General features: G+C 41.4%; 3 protein-coding genes and 1 long non-coding RNA gene across 5 annotated transcripts; 2 read left to right on the plus strand and 2 right to left on the minus strand.

The window, feature by feature from the left end:
* Nucleotides 1-1,257: 1,257 nt before the first annotated feature.
* Nucleotides 1,258-5,437, minus strand: tmem151bb (transmembrane protein 151Bb). Its single transcript, XM_072365345.1, has 2 exons — nt 4,940-5,437; nt 1,258-4,481 (listed from the first exon to the last, which is right to left on the minus strand). The coding sequence occupies exons 1-2, from the start codon at nt 5,015-5,017 to the stop codon at nt 3,072-3,074; spliced, it is 1,488 nt and encodes a 495-aa protein (XP_072221446.1). The 5' UTR covers nt 5,018-5,437; the 3' UTR covers nt 1,258-3,071.
* A 462-nt stretch (nt 5,438-5,899) lies between these two features.
* On the plus strand, nt 5,900-7,754 carry LOC140270356 (uncharacterized). The gene is made up of 3 exons (XR_011907706.1): nt 5,900-5,997; nt 7,441-7,522; nt 7,604-7,754. It is a non-coding gene; the product is annotated as an uncharacterized lncRNA (long non-coding RNA).
* grxcr1b (glutaredoxin and cysteine rich domain containing 1 b) lies at nt 7,255-8,044 on the minus strand. The gene is made up of 2 exons (XM_072365497.1): nt 7,625-8,044; nt 7,255-7,467 (listed from the first exon to the last, which is right to left on the minus strand). Exons 1-2 carry the CDS (start codon nt 8,042-8,044, stop codon nt 7,423-7,425), a joined length of 465 nt encoding a protein of 154 aa, XP_072221598.1. The 3' UTR covers nt 7,255-7,422.
* Nucleotides 8,045-10,064: 2,020 nt separating this feature from the next.
* utp25 (UTP25 small subunit processor component) lies at nt 10,065-19,249 on the plus strand. 2 transcript variants are annotated; one of them, XM_072365677.1, is made up of 12 exons: nt 10,065-10,218; nt 10,809-10,848; nt 11,682-11,865; nt 11,939-12,157; nt 12,243-12,331; nt 12,423-12,833; nt 14,586-14,802; nt 14,886-15,088; nt 15,592-15,774; nt 17,219-17,328; nt 17,552-17,797; nt 18,936-19,249. In XM_072365677.1, the coding sequence occupies exons 1-12, from the start codon at nt 10,118-10,120 to the stop codon at nt 19,186-19,188; spliced, it is 2,256 nt and encodes a 751-aa protein (XP_072221778.1). In that variant the 5' UTR covers nt 10,065-10,117; the 3' UTR covers nt 19,189-19,249. The 2 variants fall into 2 exon arrangements, with proteins under 2 accessions (XP_072221778.1, XP_072221779.1); XM_072365678.1 differs by having other exon boundaries at nt 11,942-12,157.
* Nucleotides 19,250-20,187: the final 938 nt, after the last annotated feature.

The raw sequence follows: 20,187 nt of genomic DNA on the forward strand, positions 1-20,187 counted from the left end.
TTATTGATTCATTCTGCTTCAGTATTTCTTAAGTTAAGTTTCTATTTATAGAATGAAAAGTAGTTTTTAAAAGATGCAAGTTATTCAGTCAGACCTGAAGTAACTTTCCCCTAAACAGGGGCAAACAGAACACTTTTTTTTAACAAATAGCCTTGTTTTTAGGACTCTTTGTCAAAGAAAACTTCTGATTATTTGAACCGATTGTCATGATTATGCTCTGGTTGTGGTGTTTGGTGTTGAGCTGGATGCAGATCCTTCCCTTCAGGGTGGAGCCTGGCTTGCTCCCTGCTGTCGCACCTACGTCTCATCAGGAGTGTCTCTTAAGGACCTGCAGGAGCAGTGAGCCTTAGCCAGATTGTCTCTGTCTCTGGCGGTAATCGGGTCGCTGTTATTGTGCCTTTGAGTTATTTTGCTTTAAATACTTGCCTGTGTTTCTCTCCTTGATTCCTGGGAGCAACAATCCGTCCTGAGTTCATGTCCAAATCTGGTTCTCCAAACGACATTCAGTGAAATACTATTTCGCCCTCCTACGACTTAAGGACCTTCACCAAACAACCAGTGCCGCCCCTCAAAATCCCACCAGACCAAAGAGTTAAGTATTGTTGTTTGAAGCAGATCTGCATTGTTTTTGTGGATTAAATGTAAACTCTTCAGCTTACAGAGGATGAAATATGAATTTCCCTGAAACCTTGACGTCTTTGTATTGTTTTTTAAATAAATTTACCTTTGTTAATGGCTAATTTGTCTGTTTGTTTGGCTTTTTCACAAGTGTATAAGTTTATGTTTAATTACTCTTATAACGTGAGCACTTGTGGTGATAGCATGATGGTCTGAGTCTAGGGTTTGCAGTTATACAAGGAGAAGACTTCAGCAGTTTTCTTATCTTGACCTTTTAACACAAAAGCTCAGACTCAGCCCACCAGGCTGTCATCTGATATACCTGCATGTTATATGAGTAATGAAGCATCCATAGTCTGGGACAGTCAAGTGGATTTATATGTGATGCCATCTACAATACCACAGCCGTCGCTTTGTCTCCCCGTTCATTGTTTAAATCCTACAAATCCAGATGTTCTCGACAGTCCGTAGCTGCATAAAGCAAGAATATTCCTGCCTTGAGGTGTCTAAATCAAATTAAAAAGATGTATTTCATTAGTTACGCCTCTCTTATTCCTTTTGATACGTGTAAAATTGTGTTCAGTGAAAGTTCAACACCGGCATCATTTCTTTAACAACACACGAGGGGAGAGCCAGACATTTATTGCAACTTTGTTCTTTCCAGCATAATATCAATTCAAATCCATATTTTGAAAGGTAATCAAGTTATTAATACAGCCCATTTGATTGCAACGACAATAACATTTGAAACTTTGTACAAGAAGCTTTTTTTTGTTTCATGTCTGAGCATTTATGTGGTCATAGACAATTCACAGCAACATTCATCTCAACTACAATTCAGAATGTCTCATGTCACTTGAATCATGTGCATAATACTGATGTCACCACATTATTGAAAACAATAAAAGATGTGTCAGATGCCATAAAAACGTCTGTATTATGTGTGTAAATGTAAGTGCATTAACATCTTTGCATATACGGCCTGTAAACTCCCCCAAAACGAGTCTCCTTCAGTGGCTGACAGGTTTAATACACTGTGACGTCACCATTTCATGGGTAAAAAATGGAGCACCATCCCTTTACTACAGACACTTAATAACATACAGTATATATTGATGCTGGTGGTTTACATTCATGTATGTTTTATTATGTTAACACAGTGTCTTTGCTGAGAGAAATCATGCAAATTTCATGCATGGCTTTCCCACTCTTATCTTTTCCCACCCCGTTTTTTGCTGTTTCCCAGACGACGTACCGGTCCTTTTTGTTTTCTGTACATATGATAGTGTACTGACATGTCGATGTGTGTGTAGCACAGTTGCCGGCAGGTTTTGTCGTGGCAGTTGGCAGCAGAAAAGTAAGATTTAAGACAAAATTATTCAGGATTGAGTCTGTCAAGATGATGATTTTTCAGTTTCAAAGCAAAAGCAATGTAACCAAATGTTGAAACAAAAATCCATTTTTAACTATTTTCTCTCTCTTTTCTCTTTTCTTTATGTGTTAGACCCTTGTAGATAGCAAAACTGTGCTGTATTGTCGAGGTTTGAATGTTTCCTGTCAGATGCTTCACTCAGGAGCTGCCATATAGCACCAGCAGTCAACAGTCACACCAGCAGGAGTCCATTGTTGAAGGAGCAGAGATGCATGACCACAAAACCGGTCTTTTTATTGTCCTCCAAACAACACAGAAGCTGAAAGGAAGCTCAAACCTGCAGTTTGTGGTTGTTAAAAGGCATTCTGGGAAATGTAGGAAGAAACAGATGAGGCATGTTGATGAACAAAAACATGAATTACAGCACTTCACATAAGTAACGAAGATGTTAAAACCACGCAGAATGTTTTTGTTTTCATTTGTCTCCTTTGATTTGGAGCTCTCTGTGTTGCCCACTGTTTCTGTGAACTGCATAAGAACAACATTTTGACCGATATTCCTCATTTCAGTGTTATTGCTGTGATGACGAGTGTGTTGCAGGAACTCCTCCATCCTCTCGTCGATGATCAGATCAGCTCCAGCTTTAACTGTCTGGTCACGTCTGAAGCATTTGTGTCGCTGAAATACAGTGAATGAACATGAGATGTTTGATCCTGTTCGCTGTGACTTCTGCTGAGGTGTTATGAGGTAACAGCAGCTTGAGATTTTATGTGCACTGTATATACTGAGATCTCCAAAGCTATGGCAATGGTGTAATGTAACAGTCTTTGTCTCCTTGGTTGTTTACTGGAAGCCAAACAGATACAGTTTGTCCGTGTGTGTATTTTTGTAGGTTCACAAATCTGCACACGCTAACCACTGTTATTGCTTTGGTGATTCACACATTCAGGATTCAGGCAGTTGTTTGTGATACTGTAACACTACAGCATGAATCAGTGAGCTGTTTGCACACTGTTTCTGATGTCTGAAGAGTTCAAATGCTACAGAGGCGCAACACCATGTTGCATCAGTGACTTTATAATCACAGAGAAGTCTCCACACAGGAGCCGTTTCTGTGGAAAGATCTGTGGCTGTGGCAGTTCTCACTGCAGTGGACGATGAGCACAGGGTAGCAAAGAGCATCCTCATAGCCTGGAGGCCCTTCCTCGTCTGTGGTGTGGCGCTCTGACAGACAGCGGGTGTTTTCGCTGGGACTCCTCTGGTCATCCAAGCTGCCGCTCCTCCAGAAGCAGCTACGCTGGGAGCCGTAGCGCCGCGCCAAAGAGAACCGACTGCCGCTGAAGGGGATGCGGGAGCTGGCACCAGTACAGATGCTGAGGGCGCTCCTGGAGAACACCGAGGAGCAGCTGATGGCTCTGTGGCAGCGCTCACAATTCTGACGAACCCCATTGAAGCTGGACGGGCACTGGGCCAGGTCCATCAAGCCAGCTTCAGAGTAACTGGGAACCAGCTGCTGGTTGGAGCGAATGTGCCATTCCAGCTCTGTGCTGTCGATGGTGTTAACTCGAGGGATACGCCGCCAATATGGCCGATCATCACATGGAGTCACGGGGAGGTAATCGTGCCCGAAAAGCTTCTCAACTCGATAGTGAACATATGCAGTGCGGTACTCAGTGAAGACTCTGAGAGGCCAGGAGAAAGTGAGGAAAGATGCAAACCAGAAGACATAGTGGGACAGATACCAGGGGTGGTGCTCTGGGTCAGAGAGCACCAAAACATACTCCTTCAGGTCAATATTTTTCAGGTGCATGCCCTCCCTGGCCTCCATGTAGTCATCCAAGCCCTCGTTGTCTGTGAAAAACCTCGCTCTCTGTGTAAGGTAGGAATTCTCCGACTCTACATTGGCAAAACTAAAGCACTTTGTGAACCGCATCTTGGTGAGAGGAGACTTCTCCAGGCCCAGCAGCTGTTTGGAAACATCTTTAACGCCACAGTGACTGTAGTCAAACTCAGCCTCTGCCACGTGGGTGTTTACACGCTCATGATAAACCTGGGTGCTGGTGTAGGCATCTCCATTGCGGTAGCGTGTGACCTGTCGGGTTCGGCGAACGTAGTGGTAGCTGATGGCCTTCCACCAGATGCAGGGTTTAGCTTGCTGCATCCTCTGGATGCGCTCACAGATGCCTTCAACATCCACTTTGTGCTGCAGCTCGTTCTTCACGTGACAGTGCCAACACTCCACAAGGTACACCAAGTAGAGCATGCCCAGCAGGGCCAAAGGGATGTAGATGTAGCCATCAGAGCAGGGGCTGTCATGGTACATCATGGATTTCCCTTTGAAGGCACTGTCAAAGGTGAGGCGGGTCACCTTGGTGACGTGACACCAAACCATCGCTCCCATGCAGCCGTACATGAGCACGGACAAAAGAAGGCATTTCCAAAAACTCTCCCGACATAACGACTTGCTCAGAGATTGCTTCAGTGGTCTTTGCTGTTGATTCAAAGCACAAACAAAACAAACGAAGAAATGATAAAGAGTTCTTATAGAATAACCTCTAAACTGCTTGTTTTTATTGTGCACAATTAGACTTAAACTAATGAACAGGTCATGCACCCAGTTACTAAGAGTGAGGCTCTGCAGAGCAGCTGCTTGTCAGGTGAGATTTTTCAGGCCTTCAAAAAGGTGTCAGACAGGTGAAGATGCTACCTGGACAACCACATATAAATGCTACCTGGAAGCCTTGCCTAAGATGACCACAACAGGCTATGATAGTAGAGAAATATCCATTTGCCATACCATAAAACAGCAAGATTTACGTTTTTCTAAGAAATCCTGTAAGATAATTCACCTGTGGGGTGTTTCAGCCAGCACAGCCCTCAACTGGACACATTAAAGCTCTGCGACAAACCTAACAATCCCGACAAAGGGCTTTAAAGACAGGAACAAACCTCCTCTCTGGTGTCCTCCTCGAGAACGGTGGTCGTGCTGCTTTCACTCGCCGTCGCCGCGGATGCAGGAGGAGACATGGTGCCGGGCAGCTATTGATAAATAATGACAGGGCGTGGAGTGGGAAAAGGGAGAGATTTCACTGCCTTTCTCTGCCTCTGCAGCGTCTCTCATCCGAGACGTTCAGCGCTACATCTGCTATAATTTCGGGACGTTTTGAGCCGAGTCGACCAAACCCAGAATAACGGGATCATTCCGCTGTTTGGGAGGCGACGTGTCTACAGGAAAACCCGCATCCTGCCCGCTTCTTTATCTGTCGGTGCCGCAGTAACATGATGGTAGATGAAGCTGTGTGAGCGGGTCGTCATTGCTGGAGGATCGGTGTGCCCTGCCCCTCAGGGTGGATCCATACGTGTGTGCAAGAGGTGACGGTCCGTGGGGAGCTGTCGGGGTCGCTGTCCACGGTGCTGACTGAGGCAGGTGAGGTGTTGTTGGGTAAATCTGCCGCTTAAAGGGAAAGTCCAACCTAAAACCAACTCGTTCATTTTGGGTTGGTATGATCAACGTCGACAGAATAATAAAGAATGAATTGATTGACCTGGTTGTTTGAGGCTGCCCACTGGTTTCTCATCTGCCTCATCACCAACTTTTTTGGAGTAGCTTGAACCTAAATACAAAAAGAATCCATGAATCAGAGTTTTTTTGTGTGTTTTCTCGCCCAGCTCAAGACGCTGTGTTGTAAACAAAAAAACAAATGTAATTATTTCTCATTATAATCTCCTTAATCAGTATTTTATTCACAAAATTACATAGAAAACGTATCAAAACGGGAGACATTTTACTATTTCATATCAGCTCATTTTTAATTTGATGGCAGCAACATGTCTCATAAAAGTTGGGACAAATCCATGTTTTTCCCACTGTGTAGCATCCCCTCTTCTTTTAACAACAGTCTGGAAAGACCTGCTGAGGAGACCAGCTGCTGGACCTTTGGGAGAGGAATGTTGTCCCATTCTTGTCTGATAGACGATTCTGCTCCTGGGTCTTCGGGGGGTGAAAGGTCAGTCCAGCACCCGGACTCTTCTACTACGAATCCATGCTGGTGGAATAGATGCAGTATGTGGGGGGCCTTCCACCTTTTCAACATTATTGAAGGTGGAGTTTTTTATTGATGTCCAATGCAGTCAAAAATAAGAAATGAATTTATCTAGGCTTAGAAATAAAGATTATTAGATTTAAGGTTTTGATGAGAAATGACCAGTAAATCATTACTCTGGTTTGTCATGATTTAAAACTAGAAATTAAGTTAATAGCAGATCAACAGAAAATTAACAAGCAGCTACTCAGATGATTGATTGTTTATCAGCTTTACAAAAATCTGATTCTCTGCCATTTATGAAAGCAAACTTACTATCTGTGGACTTTGGACTGTTTGGAGAAGACATTTAATTGACACTTTCTGACAGACTCAATTATATTTATTCCAAAAATTTTTTTTAAATTTTCATACAACATGCGAATTGTTTTCAAAAACCTTTGTAAGATTGAATAAAAGTTGTGAGCAAAGCTGTGTATGGAGCGTAAAACCTAATGCAATGGCTCAAATAAGGCAAAAGTCAAAGTTTATGCAATATATGTGAATCATGTGATATATGTAACAAGAAGTAACCAATCCTGCATGAACATTATTACAAAATGTTTACAAAATATTCCCAAAACTCAGCTATTTAATGAGAGAAACTCCACCAGATATCAAAATCATATCAAATTCTGAGCATCTTATAAAAATACAAAAGTGTTTTTCCCAAACTCCTCCTGTGTCTCTGAGCAAAAAGTGAAACTCTTTAGATATTTGGTTTAGTTGTTTTAGTTGCACTTTTCTGTCCTTATTGAAACACGGCGGCTTAAATGGAGACTTTTTAAATTTGATTTCAGCAGGTTTGAATGTTTTAATCACCTGAAATTGTAGCCAGAATATAATGTAATATGCTGACAAATGCATTATGGTCCATTACTTGATCTATATTGTTTTAAATAATTATAATATTGGATAAACATGAATCAGAACCCACACAGACTGGAATATTGATATTGTATGGAAGCCTTTGTTGTCTTTTTATCTAAAAAATTATGAGTTAATGTCTCATGTCAAAGTTTTGGGGATTATATCTCCAAATGATGAGATTTAATGCCAGAGTTTGAGATATTATCTTGAAATATCTTTATCTCAGACCTTTTAAATGATGAGTTCATATATCAAAATGCTGAGTTATTAGATCATCATTTTCTTAAAACTGAGACGTTAACATATAAATGAATTATTTATAACTATAAGTGCTTTACATTAGCAGAATTGGACTTTTTGGTATTAGTTGTAGCAATAAAAGTCACTGGTGAGTATCTTTGTGCCCAGATATTCCTAAATTTAAGATGGATCCTGTAAGGCAGTCCTCAGCTGGTTCTCCCTGCTGAAATTCAACACCCATCATTGTTTTTCCCACAGCCTCCTTCTCTGGTGACGGTGGGAACCCTTAAAGGAGGAGAATAAAGGTCATGTCACCTCAAGGTCGGTTCGTTTTACAGAGGTGTGTAGATGTCATTGTAACGCATTAAGACAAGACACGAATATTTGGATGATTACTGCAGTTTAAAATGTTATTTTTTAGTCTTTTGCAGGAGCAACTTACCGAGTACGTGTTGGAGAGGTTGTTGAAAAGCACTTGGCCTGCGCTCACTTTGTTCCTCACCCCTCGTATGGTCCCGTTCTTGCTGCAGATGTTGATCCTCTTGTTGCTGAACAGCATCTCTCTCTTGGCACTGGCGTACAGAAGCAGGTCGTCAGGTTCACAGCCGTTCTCGTCCACGGGAGCGTCCGTCGCCAGGCCGTTCAGATGGCGGTTGGCCTCGCTGGGGGTCAGCGAGCTGCCCGGCTCTGCCTCATGGCTGCTGGTCCCGTCAGAGTCCACAGAGTCCGACGCTGAGACGCACCAGCTCCTCTCATCCTTGAACACCTCGGCCAGGACCCGGCCGCTGTTGGCAGATGCTACTCTAAACCTGACGGTTTTCCCAGCTCCTTCTTTCTCCTGTTTCAGTTTTGGCCCCTCCATGGAAATACGTCTCACATGCCTCACATCCCGTTCAGAAAAAGACAGACGTGATCTCTCAGCTTAAGCCATAATGGTGCACAACTGTCAACAATAACATCCTCACTGACATGTGTGAAAATGAGCCGAAAACACCCAGAGTACGACTATCACACTCCCGAATACTTAATAATAGATGGGCCTTTACCATGGTAACAGCTAAAACAGGCAAACAGTAAAGTGATATTACCATGTTCAATAATTGATCAAGGTTAGTTTTCAAAATGCTCACACCTTGTTTACGGTCCCGTAAAAACCCGTAAAAACAATATAACCCACAATAACCTCCTTCATAACATTAATGTCTGGATTCTATAACACTTCTAATGTCTGGAGTCTAACGTGTTTTAGCAGAAGGTTTTTACAAATATCTTCTTACTTATTCGATGATCGTTGATGGCCCATGAGAGCATGAAATCTAGTGTAAATTAAACAAATCTTACTTTAAATCCAGCCTTCATCTGGATAAGTCCTGCTCCTCCTCAGAGAAACCCACAAACACATCAAGACGTAAGAAGAAAAAGTGAGTTCTTGTAAATAATCTGGATCTGTGTAAGAGTAATTACATTCACTTTGATGTGTAAAATGTGTCACTTTATGTATTTTGCTCATTTGTTTCAGTAGAATGTAAAAACTGAAGCTGTTATATGTGATGATCGGTGGGTTTTTGTGTTCTGGTGTCTTAGTTTTTCTATGTTCTGGTTTTCTGTCTCATTATTTCCTGTTTTATTTTGGTAGATCCTTATCTTTTGCTGTTAGTTTTACCACCTCCCTGTTGTTCATTTTGTAGTCATCCGTCAGTTTATATTCCCCTGGTTTTTTCCTTTGCTCTCTGCTGGATCACTGTTTTCATGTGGTTCTGTTGTCAGTTTCTGTTGGTTTTTCATCCTCGTTCTTCTGTGTTTCTTTATCCGGCCTCGGCAGATCCTTCTGTTAAGTTTTATTAAAACCCTCGTCCATCTTACTGCCTGTCTTCGCCTCCTCATCTGACTGTTAATCCTGCTATTGGGTCCTTAACCCCAAACTCAACATGAATTTTGACATTATAGTCCTCAGATGTAAGCACAAAATGTTTGATATGATCAGAAATTAATGCAAATGGACCAGTTTTGAATTACAGAAGGGTCTGAAGGCTGTATTGTTTGATCAAAGAGCCTGCATCAATCCCATCAAACCAGCTCTAAAAAGAAATAGATAGATAATTAAATCTAATTACAGTAAATCATACTGATGTCTTGGCTAATTCCACCATGGTTGGTCCCCTCCGGATCTCAGCCTGGTTCAGACCTATGTAAAAATGTTGTCAGTTTAGGATATTTATCTAAACTTTCTCATATTTAGCACATTTCCTCACATTTATGATGAAAATTAACTGTAAGCACACTTGTAAACATGTAAACTGGTCATATATGAATTCAGTTCAATTGAGCTTTTATGTATATAGCGTTGAATATCATCTCAAGGCACTTCAAAGTTAAATTCAAACCATTTCAAGTAATGCAACCAAAACCAATTAATTCAATTCCAAATTAGTTCATACATACAGAGCCAATTCAAAGAAACCAAGAAGCGGCCATCTGCCTCAACCATGTTCATATCTTATTCATAGCCTCATTTAAAGAACATTTTGTTGTATAAAAGAAAATTCCTCTTTTATTTTTGATGTATCCATAGCCTTCAGTAAAAACATTAGACTGTAATATATCACCAAAATGTAACAATACTGTATATTTGAATCATGTCTTTATCAAATCCTTTTGTTTCTGTCGAGGAAACATATACAAACGAGCTGATATCTTGATGGATGATACATAATTTCCATAATTAAACATAGAAATACTGTAAACTTGAAAGTGAGAACAATGTCGTAGTTTGATGGTGTTATTTGTTAGTTCAAAGGTAGTTTTTTAACAATAAACATTGGGCGCGCAGTTCCACTCCGCTCCTGTAGGTGGCGCCACAAAACCGCTGCCCCGCTGAAACAGCCATAGAAGAGGCTGGACTGTCACACGTGTAGCGGCATATCAGAACCACAACATGGGGAAACGAAGGCAGAAAACGCAGCATTTCACTAATTTATCTAAGAAACAGAAGAAACACTTGAAGGAATTTGGAGAGGAGCATCCGTTTCACGACGTGTAAGCCGCACATCGACCTGTTTAAAACTGATAATGGGCTATTTTTTATTAGCCAACTAGCTAACTATCATTCAAAGTACTGTGAGAAAGTTTACTTATTTTTATCTAAAACTTTAAGCTAAAATCCCTCGACAGAGGTGGTTCATTAATAGTCAACGTAACAGACATAGCTAATAGATTCCCGACATATTTTTGAGTGGGTTTTGCTGAAATATATCCGGTTATTTGGACTCGTAAAAGTGTAAATAATTCTTCAGGATGCATTTAAAGTTAAAGTTAAATGACCGGATTGTAAGTACTTAGTGTGGGAAGTGTTTGAAACTAACAAATCGAACTGTAATAAAGCACAGCAGTATGTTTACAACATATTAAAAGCATCACAAATCTGTGTTCTATAATCGCTTTATAATTTAATGTAATATGCACACATAAACCCATACTTACTGTAAGAAATTAACTTTTACAGTAACTGATGTTCTTATATGTTCATTAAATAGCAGAAGTTGATGCATTATTTTAATGAATGTCAATAACAAACCAATAATTTTATAACTGTTTGTTGTCTAATGTGCTCTTGTGTTTTTTTACAGAGTAAATGAAAGACCTGAAAGGACTGAAATTGTGGACCTGGTAAGAAGAGTTGTTTAATTTACAAACCATGACATTAACTTACATTATAATGCATAATGCAAGTCTAAGTCTACTTAATTTCTTTATATATTACCAAGAAAACAGGAAATAGATGCAGTTGTGCTGCTAGTTCTAAGATTTAATGGCACTCTCTCCTTAAAATGGTCACAGCCTCAAGTTTTGTTTTGGGAATATTTGTGGAATATGTTTGTATTTCGCCATTGTTAAAGTTGTGTTCGGATTAACTGGGAATGGTTGATGTATGAACAACTGTTAACCCTCTAAAAAGAGACTTTATTCATTTTTCTGGAATATATAAAGTCCACTTAGGGTCATAAATAGGACCTTTTTTATTTTTATTGATATTATTAGATATATAATATATTGGTATTAGATGCTGTTTTCAAGAGTTTAGGATTAGAAGCGTAGATTTATAAGACTGTGTGAAATATTCAATTAAAAAACGGGAAAAAAAGCAGTCTTGAAGCTTAATTTGATATTAATGATCAAAAGTAAACTGGTAGAAGACATGAAAAAGGAAATCAAACCCCACATAAATGAACATAATAATGGAGAAACTGATCACGGGGTTCCTTTGAAGGTTTGATGAAAACAAACAAGAATTGTACTAAGAGGCCAAATTATGAATGATAAAAGATTTTTATAGATCATCAGGTGAGGTGGAAAAGAAACAAAGTTATTAATAAATGGACTTCAGGTCAATCAAACTTTAATCTGATCGTATAAGGAAACAACATGTATTAAATACTGCTGAGAGATTCAGAGGCCGTATGATGAAGAAAAAATTTATTTTGCTCTCATCTCTGTTGTAGCCATCAAGCCCCGAACAATCAGACGCAGAGCTTGATGAGCTGGAAGAGGAAGAAGAAGAACCAGAGCAGAAAACAGCCTATCAGAAGCTTCTTTCAACTCTAAGTCAGCCCGCCGGTGACACCCAGAGTGAAGAGGAGGAAAGCAGTGATGAGGAAGAGGAGGAGGAGGAGTTTCTTGAAGAGGGTAAGCTGTTTGTTCCTAAAACACGTTTCCTGTTTGTTCATTTAGCTGAAAACTGTTGTGTCTTTTGATGCAGAAGGCAGTGATGGAGGTGAAGATGGAAGTGAACATGGTGAAGAAGATGGAGGGGAGGAAGAGGAACCTGCAGATGAAGAGGCAGCAGAGGAGAAGAAGGAGGCGGGTGATGAATTTATAGACAAGGAGCACGAGTCCGAGTTCTGTTTGGAGACCAATTTCGTGGGAAAAGGAGAGCAGGAGGAAGAGGAAGACTCTGAACAACATGACGACAGTAAAGGTAAGAAAGGATTTAGAATTTTTGCTTGCTTTAATTTTCTAATATGCAGTTAAAACATGAATTTGTTTTGATTCTTTACTTGCAGATGTGTTTTTACAACATCTGGACACAGAGCTGACTGAGGAGGATGTAGAGAAGATAACATCTGGCTGCAAATCCAAGACTCAGATTACGGTATTAATCACAGTTTCATTAAATAATCATCCGAATTTTCCTTTAGAGTAGATTTAACTTGCAGTTTCTGCCTTTACTTTCTCTTTCTTAGTGGCCAAAATTGGGAACTCTTCTGTGCACCAATCCCCTGGAGAAGTTTGGCCCCATTGGTCCGCAGAAGGACACAAAACTCCCAGTTTTCCACAAACTTTTGGAGAACAGTTGGAAGGATATGAACCAGGCCTCAAATCCTAAAGGAGCAGCTGAAGAGATCAGCCCTCTCCAGCTGGAGCTGCTCGCTCTAATGGGCACATACAAGGATCTGTATCACCCAGAGACATGTCCTCTGAAGCAGGGCCCACATGTGCGCAGTGCATACTGCCTGCATGTCCTCAACCATGTCCTGAAGGCCAACTCCAGAGTTCTGGCTCACAACGCCCTGCTAAGAGAGCGGAAAACTCAGGCTAAAGCTGGAGCTGAGCCATACGATGAACCCAGAGACCAAGGCCTGACCCGACCCAAGGTAAGCTACTAAAATGCACATTTTTTAGTTGTTCTTTAGGAGTAAATCGTTCCTGTTTGGATCTGTGACCACTGTAGCTGTATAGGCTGAAATAAAACACGCAGACTGTGGTTACAAATGTGTGAGGAGGGTTTCCTGGGCAACCGCTCTGTTGTCATCAGGACCGAGAGTCAAAGTAGATGAGGCCGGAGGAGTCTTTAGTGGAGAATCTTCTTTAATACTGTGTACACAGGGTCATACAGCTCGAATGCATCAGAGATAAGACCTCGAACAAAGAAACCAGGTCCTGTTCTGCTCTAAGGTACGTGCAAAGCAGCACGTCCGTCTTCAGGTGTTCTCTTCCTCATGTGATTTCTATAAGGAAAGTCCAGACATCTTGACATGTTATAAGTTTTCTCTAAAATCCTGGAACCATATATCTCAAGACTGACCCTTCCAGGGTCATGCAGCATTAATCAGGTCTGGTTTCTATCGAAATGACAATTATCTCCCACAGTCTGGAGGATGTTTCAGACACTTTGTTTTTATAGAGTAAATCATCTTTAACAGATCCCTTCAGTGGAAGTTAAATGTTTCAAATGAGACTCAAAACTCATAAAGTGTTTTATACCGGTATTCTTTCATAGGAGGTTTGGAATCTGACAGCACACTGATATAATCTAATGCTGTGTGTATTACCTCACTACCAGTGTGTTTTTCTTACATGCTGAGCTGGACTTGCTTAAAACTTCTTATTGTTGCCAACTTAAAGGGTTTCATATTCAACAAAGCAACAACCTTTGTGGCAGGTCCACACAGGGAGCCGTGTGTGGCCTGTGATGAGTTGATTTCAGCTCTCAGACCTGCTCTGTGAGGGTGGCGACCATTTGTTGGTCATCATATTGACCTTCTATCAGCAACAATACATCTTCCACTGTATTGTGTGCAGGTGACAAGTTAGAGACTTTAAAAATCCAGCCTACCTCATAATTTATGATGATTGAATCATTTTTAGTTCAATTCAGCAGTTGCATGTGCCTGCTCTCGTGGTTCACATTAGAGCTGAAATGATTCCTCAAAAAGTAAAATAAGATGCTTTATTATGATTTCAGCTGCATTAAAATACAGTATATGGAAGTAGAGACGGTAGCAGAGAAGCTAACAGGTAGCTAATAGAAAGAAAGCTAATGGCTGCTGTTCTATGCTCCTGTTATCGATGTCGGGAGGAGAAATGTTTGTAGAAAAGGAGTTCTTTGGCCATATGACCCAGCCCCTATTGTGGTTACATATTAAAGCCAGTTGTAATTCAAATGTATCTCTTTTAAATAGTTGTGATTGTCAAAGTATTTCTTGATTAAGTGACCGAACAATAGAACACTCGATTGCCTAAATAATTATTTGCAGCAGCCCTATTTCACGTCACATCAGCCACAGATGACACAAAACTGTATTTCTGGTCATTCCTAAAGGCTTTTTTTTTTTTGTTTATCTAAACACCAGAGCGGCTTTTCACAAAAGATGTCCAAAAATCGTGCGTTTTAGGTCACAAAAGCGTTAATCATTCAGAAAAGGTTAAAGATTAACCTCCTACGACCTGATCACATTATCGCTTATCTTGGTGATATCTGGTAAGGATATTTTCTCTGAATCTAAAGTGTAAGCCAAACCAAAGCTCAGGTGTGAGTGTGTTCAGAGCAGAGCTTTGGATTGAACCCGTTTAAAGACATTTTTGGTGGTGAGAAGGTGTTTACGGTGCTCTCATCTCTGCGCCAGGTTCTGATTCTCCTTCCGTTTCGGGGCGTCGCGCTTCAAGTCGTCCACACGCTCATCAGTCTGCTGGAGACCAAAGGTAAGAAGATTGTGGTCAGCAACAAGAAGAAGTTCAAAGAGGAGTTTGGAGAGGAGGCGGATGACAAGCCGCCCAACCTGCGCCGGCCGGATGATTATCACGCCATCTTTTCAGGCAACGTGGACGACCACTTCAGGATCGGTACGGCCCGCCGGAAGGAGGAGTTTACGACAGCTTTCTGAGTTTAAGTCTGACGGTCTGCTGCGGTGCTCTCTCCTCTCCAGGTGTGTCCATAGTCAAGGGCAACGTACGTCTCTACGCGCCCTTCTACTCGTCTGACATCATCATCGCATCGCCGCTGGGCCTTCGCACGGTGCTGGGAGCAGAAGGAGAAAGTAAAAGAGACTTTGACTTCCTGTCGTCCATCGACTTGGTGGTGGTGGACCAGGCGGACGTCTGCCTCATGCAGAACTGGGAACATGTCTTGGTAGGAGAGTCTCATTGCTTCATGGCATCTGTGCAACCCTCTACTTTTCACCTCTGTGGGAGAAGTGGCGCCACCTGCTGGCCAACAGCACGTTTAGTTTCTATTCTTACCTGCATACCAGTTATGAGCAGATTTGTTTCCTTACTTTTTCAAACCCTCATCTGCAGTAATTCCCCCTGATTAAATCCTCTCTGGGGAAGCCATTCTTTCTTTCTTCCTTCAGTTTTTTGTCACTTTTTGGTGGAAATTTCACCCAGTGGAATATCCTGCTCTATAACAGTGTATATCCTTACATTTATGTGCAAATTCTGCCTTATTTGTGAATTAAATTAGCTGGAAAGTGCTGAATTTGAACCCTAATATGTTAAATCTCATCCTGATGGGTTTGATGCAGCTTTCAAAGGTTTTGATACTTTAAAGAGTCGCGTTTTATAGCTGATCAGTGATAGATAATCTGTAAACGATAAGTGCTTGAGCTTGTGTCTGTCGTCTTCATCCACCAGCATGTGATGAAGCACATGAACCTGCAGCCGCTGGACTCTCATGGAGTCGACTTCTCCAGGGTGAGGATGTGGAACCTGAACAACTGGGCCAAACACTACAGACAGACGCTGGTTTTCAGCTCCATCCAGGACCCCCAGATCAACAACATCCTCACAAAGCACTGCGCTAACTACAGAGGACAGGTCGGCCATTTTACATTTCATTATTGCTCATATTACTCAGGAAATCTGTTCTTCACTCGTTGCCGATAAATTTCCTTGTCGATGGGCAGTTTGGGGAAAACATCCACAGAGATTTGGTCAGTTATCTGTAATTTATTTACTGAAACATTTGTCCAACATGCTGTGTTTGAGTCTTTTATAAATGACTCTAAAAATGACAGTTTTGAGGTAACAAGGGTCTGTTTCTTCATTCTTTTTCACTTTATGACCAAAATCTAGAAAAGTATCAACATAAAAACTGGAGACTTACTAAAATCCAAAGATTTCATCTGAAAAAATGTTTAAATTAAATGTTTATTTTCACAAGTTAGTTGCATTTTGATGTTGATTTCTACTTTGATCTGTTGTTCGTTATAAGAAGGAAGATGTGGTGATTTGGTCATCAGGATCAGACGCTTTTACTGAGTCAATAAAAAGGGACACATCTGTCACTGTAAAGTTCAGTTGGGTTGAAGTGGCAGCTGATGAATACGTTTAATAACCAGGCTGATGTCACACAGTCGATGATCTACGGCGTGATAACACTAAGACAGTTCTCATGTGAGGATGTTGAGTCTGCAACATTCGCTGTTTATAGGACTTTTTAAAACTGAATGCACCTTTTTTAATGCTCCAAAATAAGTTGGTGACTGAATCTTATTCCAACTTAACTCCTGAGTTTTAGACGGTGTTGTTGTTCCTCTTCTTTTAGAGGATTCAGGGAAACTTTTCCAACCAACTCTGTTGGAATTTCCTTTGTTGTTTTACTTTGTCGTGCTGCTTTCTCAACTGTTCCTGTTTCGTTTCATCACCTTTTTCCACATATTCAGTGAAGCTTATGTTGTTGGAGCATTTTGAACCCAAATTCAGCTGGCTGCTTGCACACAGTGTCTTCAGTTTTATTGCTCCACAGCTCTTTAAAACGGTCTGTGATCAGACGTGAGACCGTTCACTCGCTCAAACACAGAGGGTGTTTGGTTCTTTTTAAACGCATTTGTAGCTGATCCCAGGGCAGCTAATCCTGAAAGCTAGTATCTGGTGGCAGCTAGCAGGGAAGTTGTAGATTGCAACCAACTGAATATGCTTTTCCTCCTTCTTTCGAGCGCGTTGGACAAACTTCTTTGGCTCCATAAAAGCATGAAATTATCTGTTTTTGAGTTTCTGTAGGAAACATGTCAGATTGAGGGTTTTTGTCATTTAAGAGCAGCTTCGTATCTTTAATGGCGTCATACAGGATTTACAGTTGGTGATCAAAATTATCTTGAAGAGCTTAGAGAGCTGGATGGGAATAAAGGGGATAAACATGTCTCCACATCTGCTCTGAATCCCAAAGATCAAGTCCAGTTTTCATGTTTGAACCCATGTGCCTTTAACGTCATGAAGTATTTCCACTTGATGAAGTCGGTTTGTGCTGTTATTGTCCCAGATTGCTACAAAAAACATGCCAAAAACAGGCTCCATCTGCCAGGTGCTGGTTCAGCTGCCTCACGTTTTCCAGATGTTCTCCTCAGACAGCTTCATGGATCAAGATGCTCGGTAAGGACGACAAACATCTTCCCATTTTTCCCAGCTGCTTGTTCACTCTTCTGTTTTACATTCATTTATTACTATTTAGTCCCAAGAAATCATTGAGCATCTTGTATCTTTTAGGTGGCCAATTGGAAACGTAAAGAGCCACCTTCATGCCGTCTGTTTGACTTTCATCAGAATCACTGCAGCAGCTCGTTGAATCCTTGCTGATGCTCGTTCTGCCTTTTAGGTTTCAGTTCTTCGTAGATAAAGTGCTGCCTCAGTACAAAGACTCCGTCATGTCCCACACTCTGATCTACGTCCCGTCTTACTTCGACTACGTTCGGTTGCGAAACTACATGAAGAAAGAAGACGTGAACTTTACCTGCATCTGCGAGTATTCCAGCAAGGCAGAAGTCTCCCGAGCCCGGCATTTTTTCCAGAAGGGGGAGAAACAGTTCCTGCTCTTCACTGAACGCTTCCACTTCTACAAGAGGTCAGTTCTGTCAGTGAATCCATCAGGTGTTGGATGATTTAGCTCAGGTCATGTTGCACACTGCAGCTTTCTTATTGTAGTCTACCTGTAGCTACACAGCTTTCATCAGTTGTGTCTTGATCTGATATCGAGTACCAAATTGGGGTCATGATCATTTTTGATAGTATAGTCTTTGGGTCGCTGAGTACTCCAGGACAGAGATGAGGTTCTGGTTCAAGAGGACGAGTTTTAAGTATCTCGAGATCTTGCACATGAGCGATGGAGAGTTGGATGGACAGACGGATCGGGGCTTCGTCAGCAGTAATGAGGGCGCTGCTCCGGTTCGTTGTTGGCGAAGAAGCAGCTGAGCCTGATGGAGAAGCTTTCAGTTTACTGCTCCATCTTTGCTCCAACCCTCACCTACAGTCACAGATCTGGGGAGTGACCCAAAGAGTGAGGTTGCAGGTACAAGCAGCTGAAATAATTTTCCTTCGGAGGGTAGCTGGGCTCAGCCTTACAGATGGGGGGAGGAGCTAGAACCGCTCCTCCTCCGCATTGAAGGGAGTCGACTGAGGTTCGGGCTTCTGATCAGGATGGGGAGGAGAGCATTTTCAGAGGGATTATGTATCACCCTGGGAACGCCCAGGAGGAGCTGCAGAGTGTCGCTCAGGAGGGGGATGTGTGGGTTTCTTTCCTGGGCCTGAAAGATGATGGATGGATATATGGTGTGTGCCTCCGCACCACCAACCAACATGTTTGCTGGGTGGAAATATCTTAAAGTAGGAAATGAGAACAGTTCGACAGCCACTTGTAATGTTTTGTGATCTCTTGAAACACTGTGGACAGAACCAGCCATGAATGAAATGACCCATTTGCATGTAAAAATGGTGCTAATATGCATGATAATGAAGTCAACAGTAAAGAATAAGCAGTTTTAATGGAGTACATTCAATTAAGAGCTCAGGAGATAGTGTCAGCTTGAGAAAAAAGGGCAAGGTATGTCTCCTTTAATAAAATATAATGAATAAATAGTGTTTAATTGGTTGATCGTGTCTATCCAGGTGCGTAACAGTAACACCAACAAAAGAGCTGTTAAGTGCTGCTAAAATGCAATGACATTCTGACATTTAACTTTGATTCTGTGCTTGTTTTCATTCAGGTACACCATCAAAGGGATCCAGAACCTGATATTCTATGGTTTGCCCTCCTTCCCCCACTTCTACAGCGAGGTGTGTAACATGCTGGCAGCAGGGGGTCGGGGGGAGGAGGCCAGCTGGACCTGCACTGCCCTCTATTCCCGCTACGATACCCACAAACTGGCCGCCATCACCGGAGCACAGCGAGCCGGACAGATGCTGCACTCCAACAAGCCCGTTCACCTCTTCATCACAGGAGAGGACAAAGCCCTCTGAGGACAAGAGAGGGTCCACTGGACTGAAAACTTTTTTATTAAACTGGTTTTAAATTGTGCAAGCGGATGAGTTACTAACTTTGTTTAATATGTTAAAGTTGGAAACTGCCGCGAAACATCAAGCCGTAATGTGACGATACCATAAAATATATTATAAAATAAATTTACTGTTTACATGTGTTTATTATAAAATATTCCTTATCTGAAAGGTTAGAGTTCATGTATGTAGCAATACCAGTGCTGAAGGAGCCATAAATGCTGCAATTATTATAGGTTTATGGCATGGTTCGACATAGAGGCATAGCAGGCAACAATAGAATCAGATTGATTAAGTGTGTGCTGTATGGAAGCCTTTTGCTGACAGTTTAATGGGGGAAGAAGTAAATATAGATGCTACACATGTCAGCGGGTGTGTATTAATTCTAAAGTTGTTGACACAATTATGAGGGCTTTAATTAAGTCCGTTAACCAGATCCGGGTGTCCGCCATGCATTCTCCGGCGCAGAATAGTGACGTCTGTCTCACTTCAATGACGTAAAAGTCGGATGAAACGCGACATGACCGTCCACGTGTGAAAGTGGCCTGCATCTGTGTTGAAAAAAATCGGATTTGAGCCACTTTTACCTGCCTAAGTAATTATTTTCTGATGGTATCTCTTTATCATTATTTTCAGACATAACTAATCAGATTTACATTTAAAAATGCAACCAAATTACTTTAGATATTTACTATTATGAGATGGTCATAACAGTGACTTACGGGAACTTTTTTATGATATTGGCAGCAGTGGGCTTCCATATTTCTTGACTTTTCTGGTGAACTATTTCAAGAATTTTAAACCAAAGGATGACTTTAAAGCTAGTTTTGTAGCATATTGACAACTGGCTGTCACTCAGCTGTAATGCATCACTGCCTGAACCAAGAGAAAGACGCAGAGCTAAACAAAAAAACACAACTGACTTCACTTACTTAAAAACACATAATCTGTTAAGCAAAACAG

Source organism: Leuresthes tenuis, unplaced genomic scaffold, assembly GCF_036924035.1.
Source record: "Leuresthes tenuis unplaced genomic scaffold, fLeuTen1.0.hap1 SCAF_15, whole genome shotgun sequence".
NCBI classification, from domain to species: Eukaryota; Metazoa; Chordata; class Actinopteri; order Atheriniformes; family Atherinopsidae; genus Leuresthes; species Leuresthes tenuis.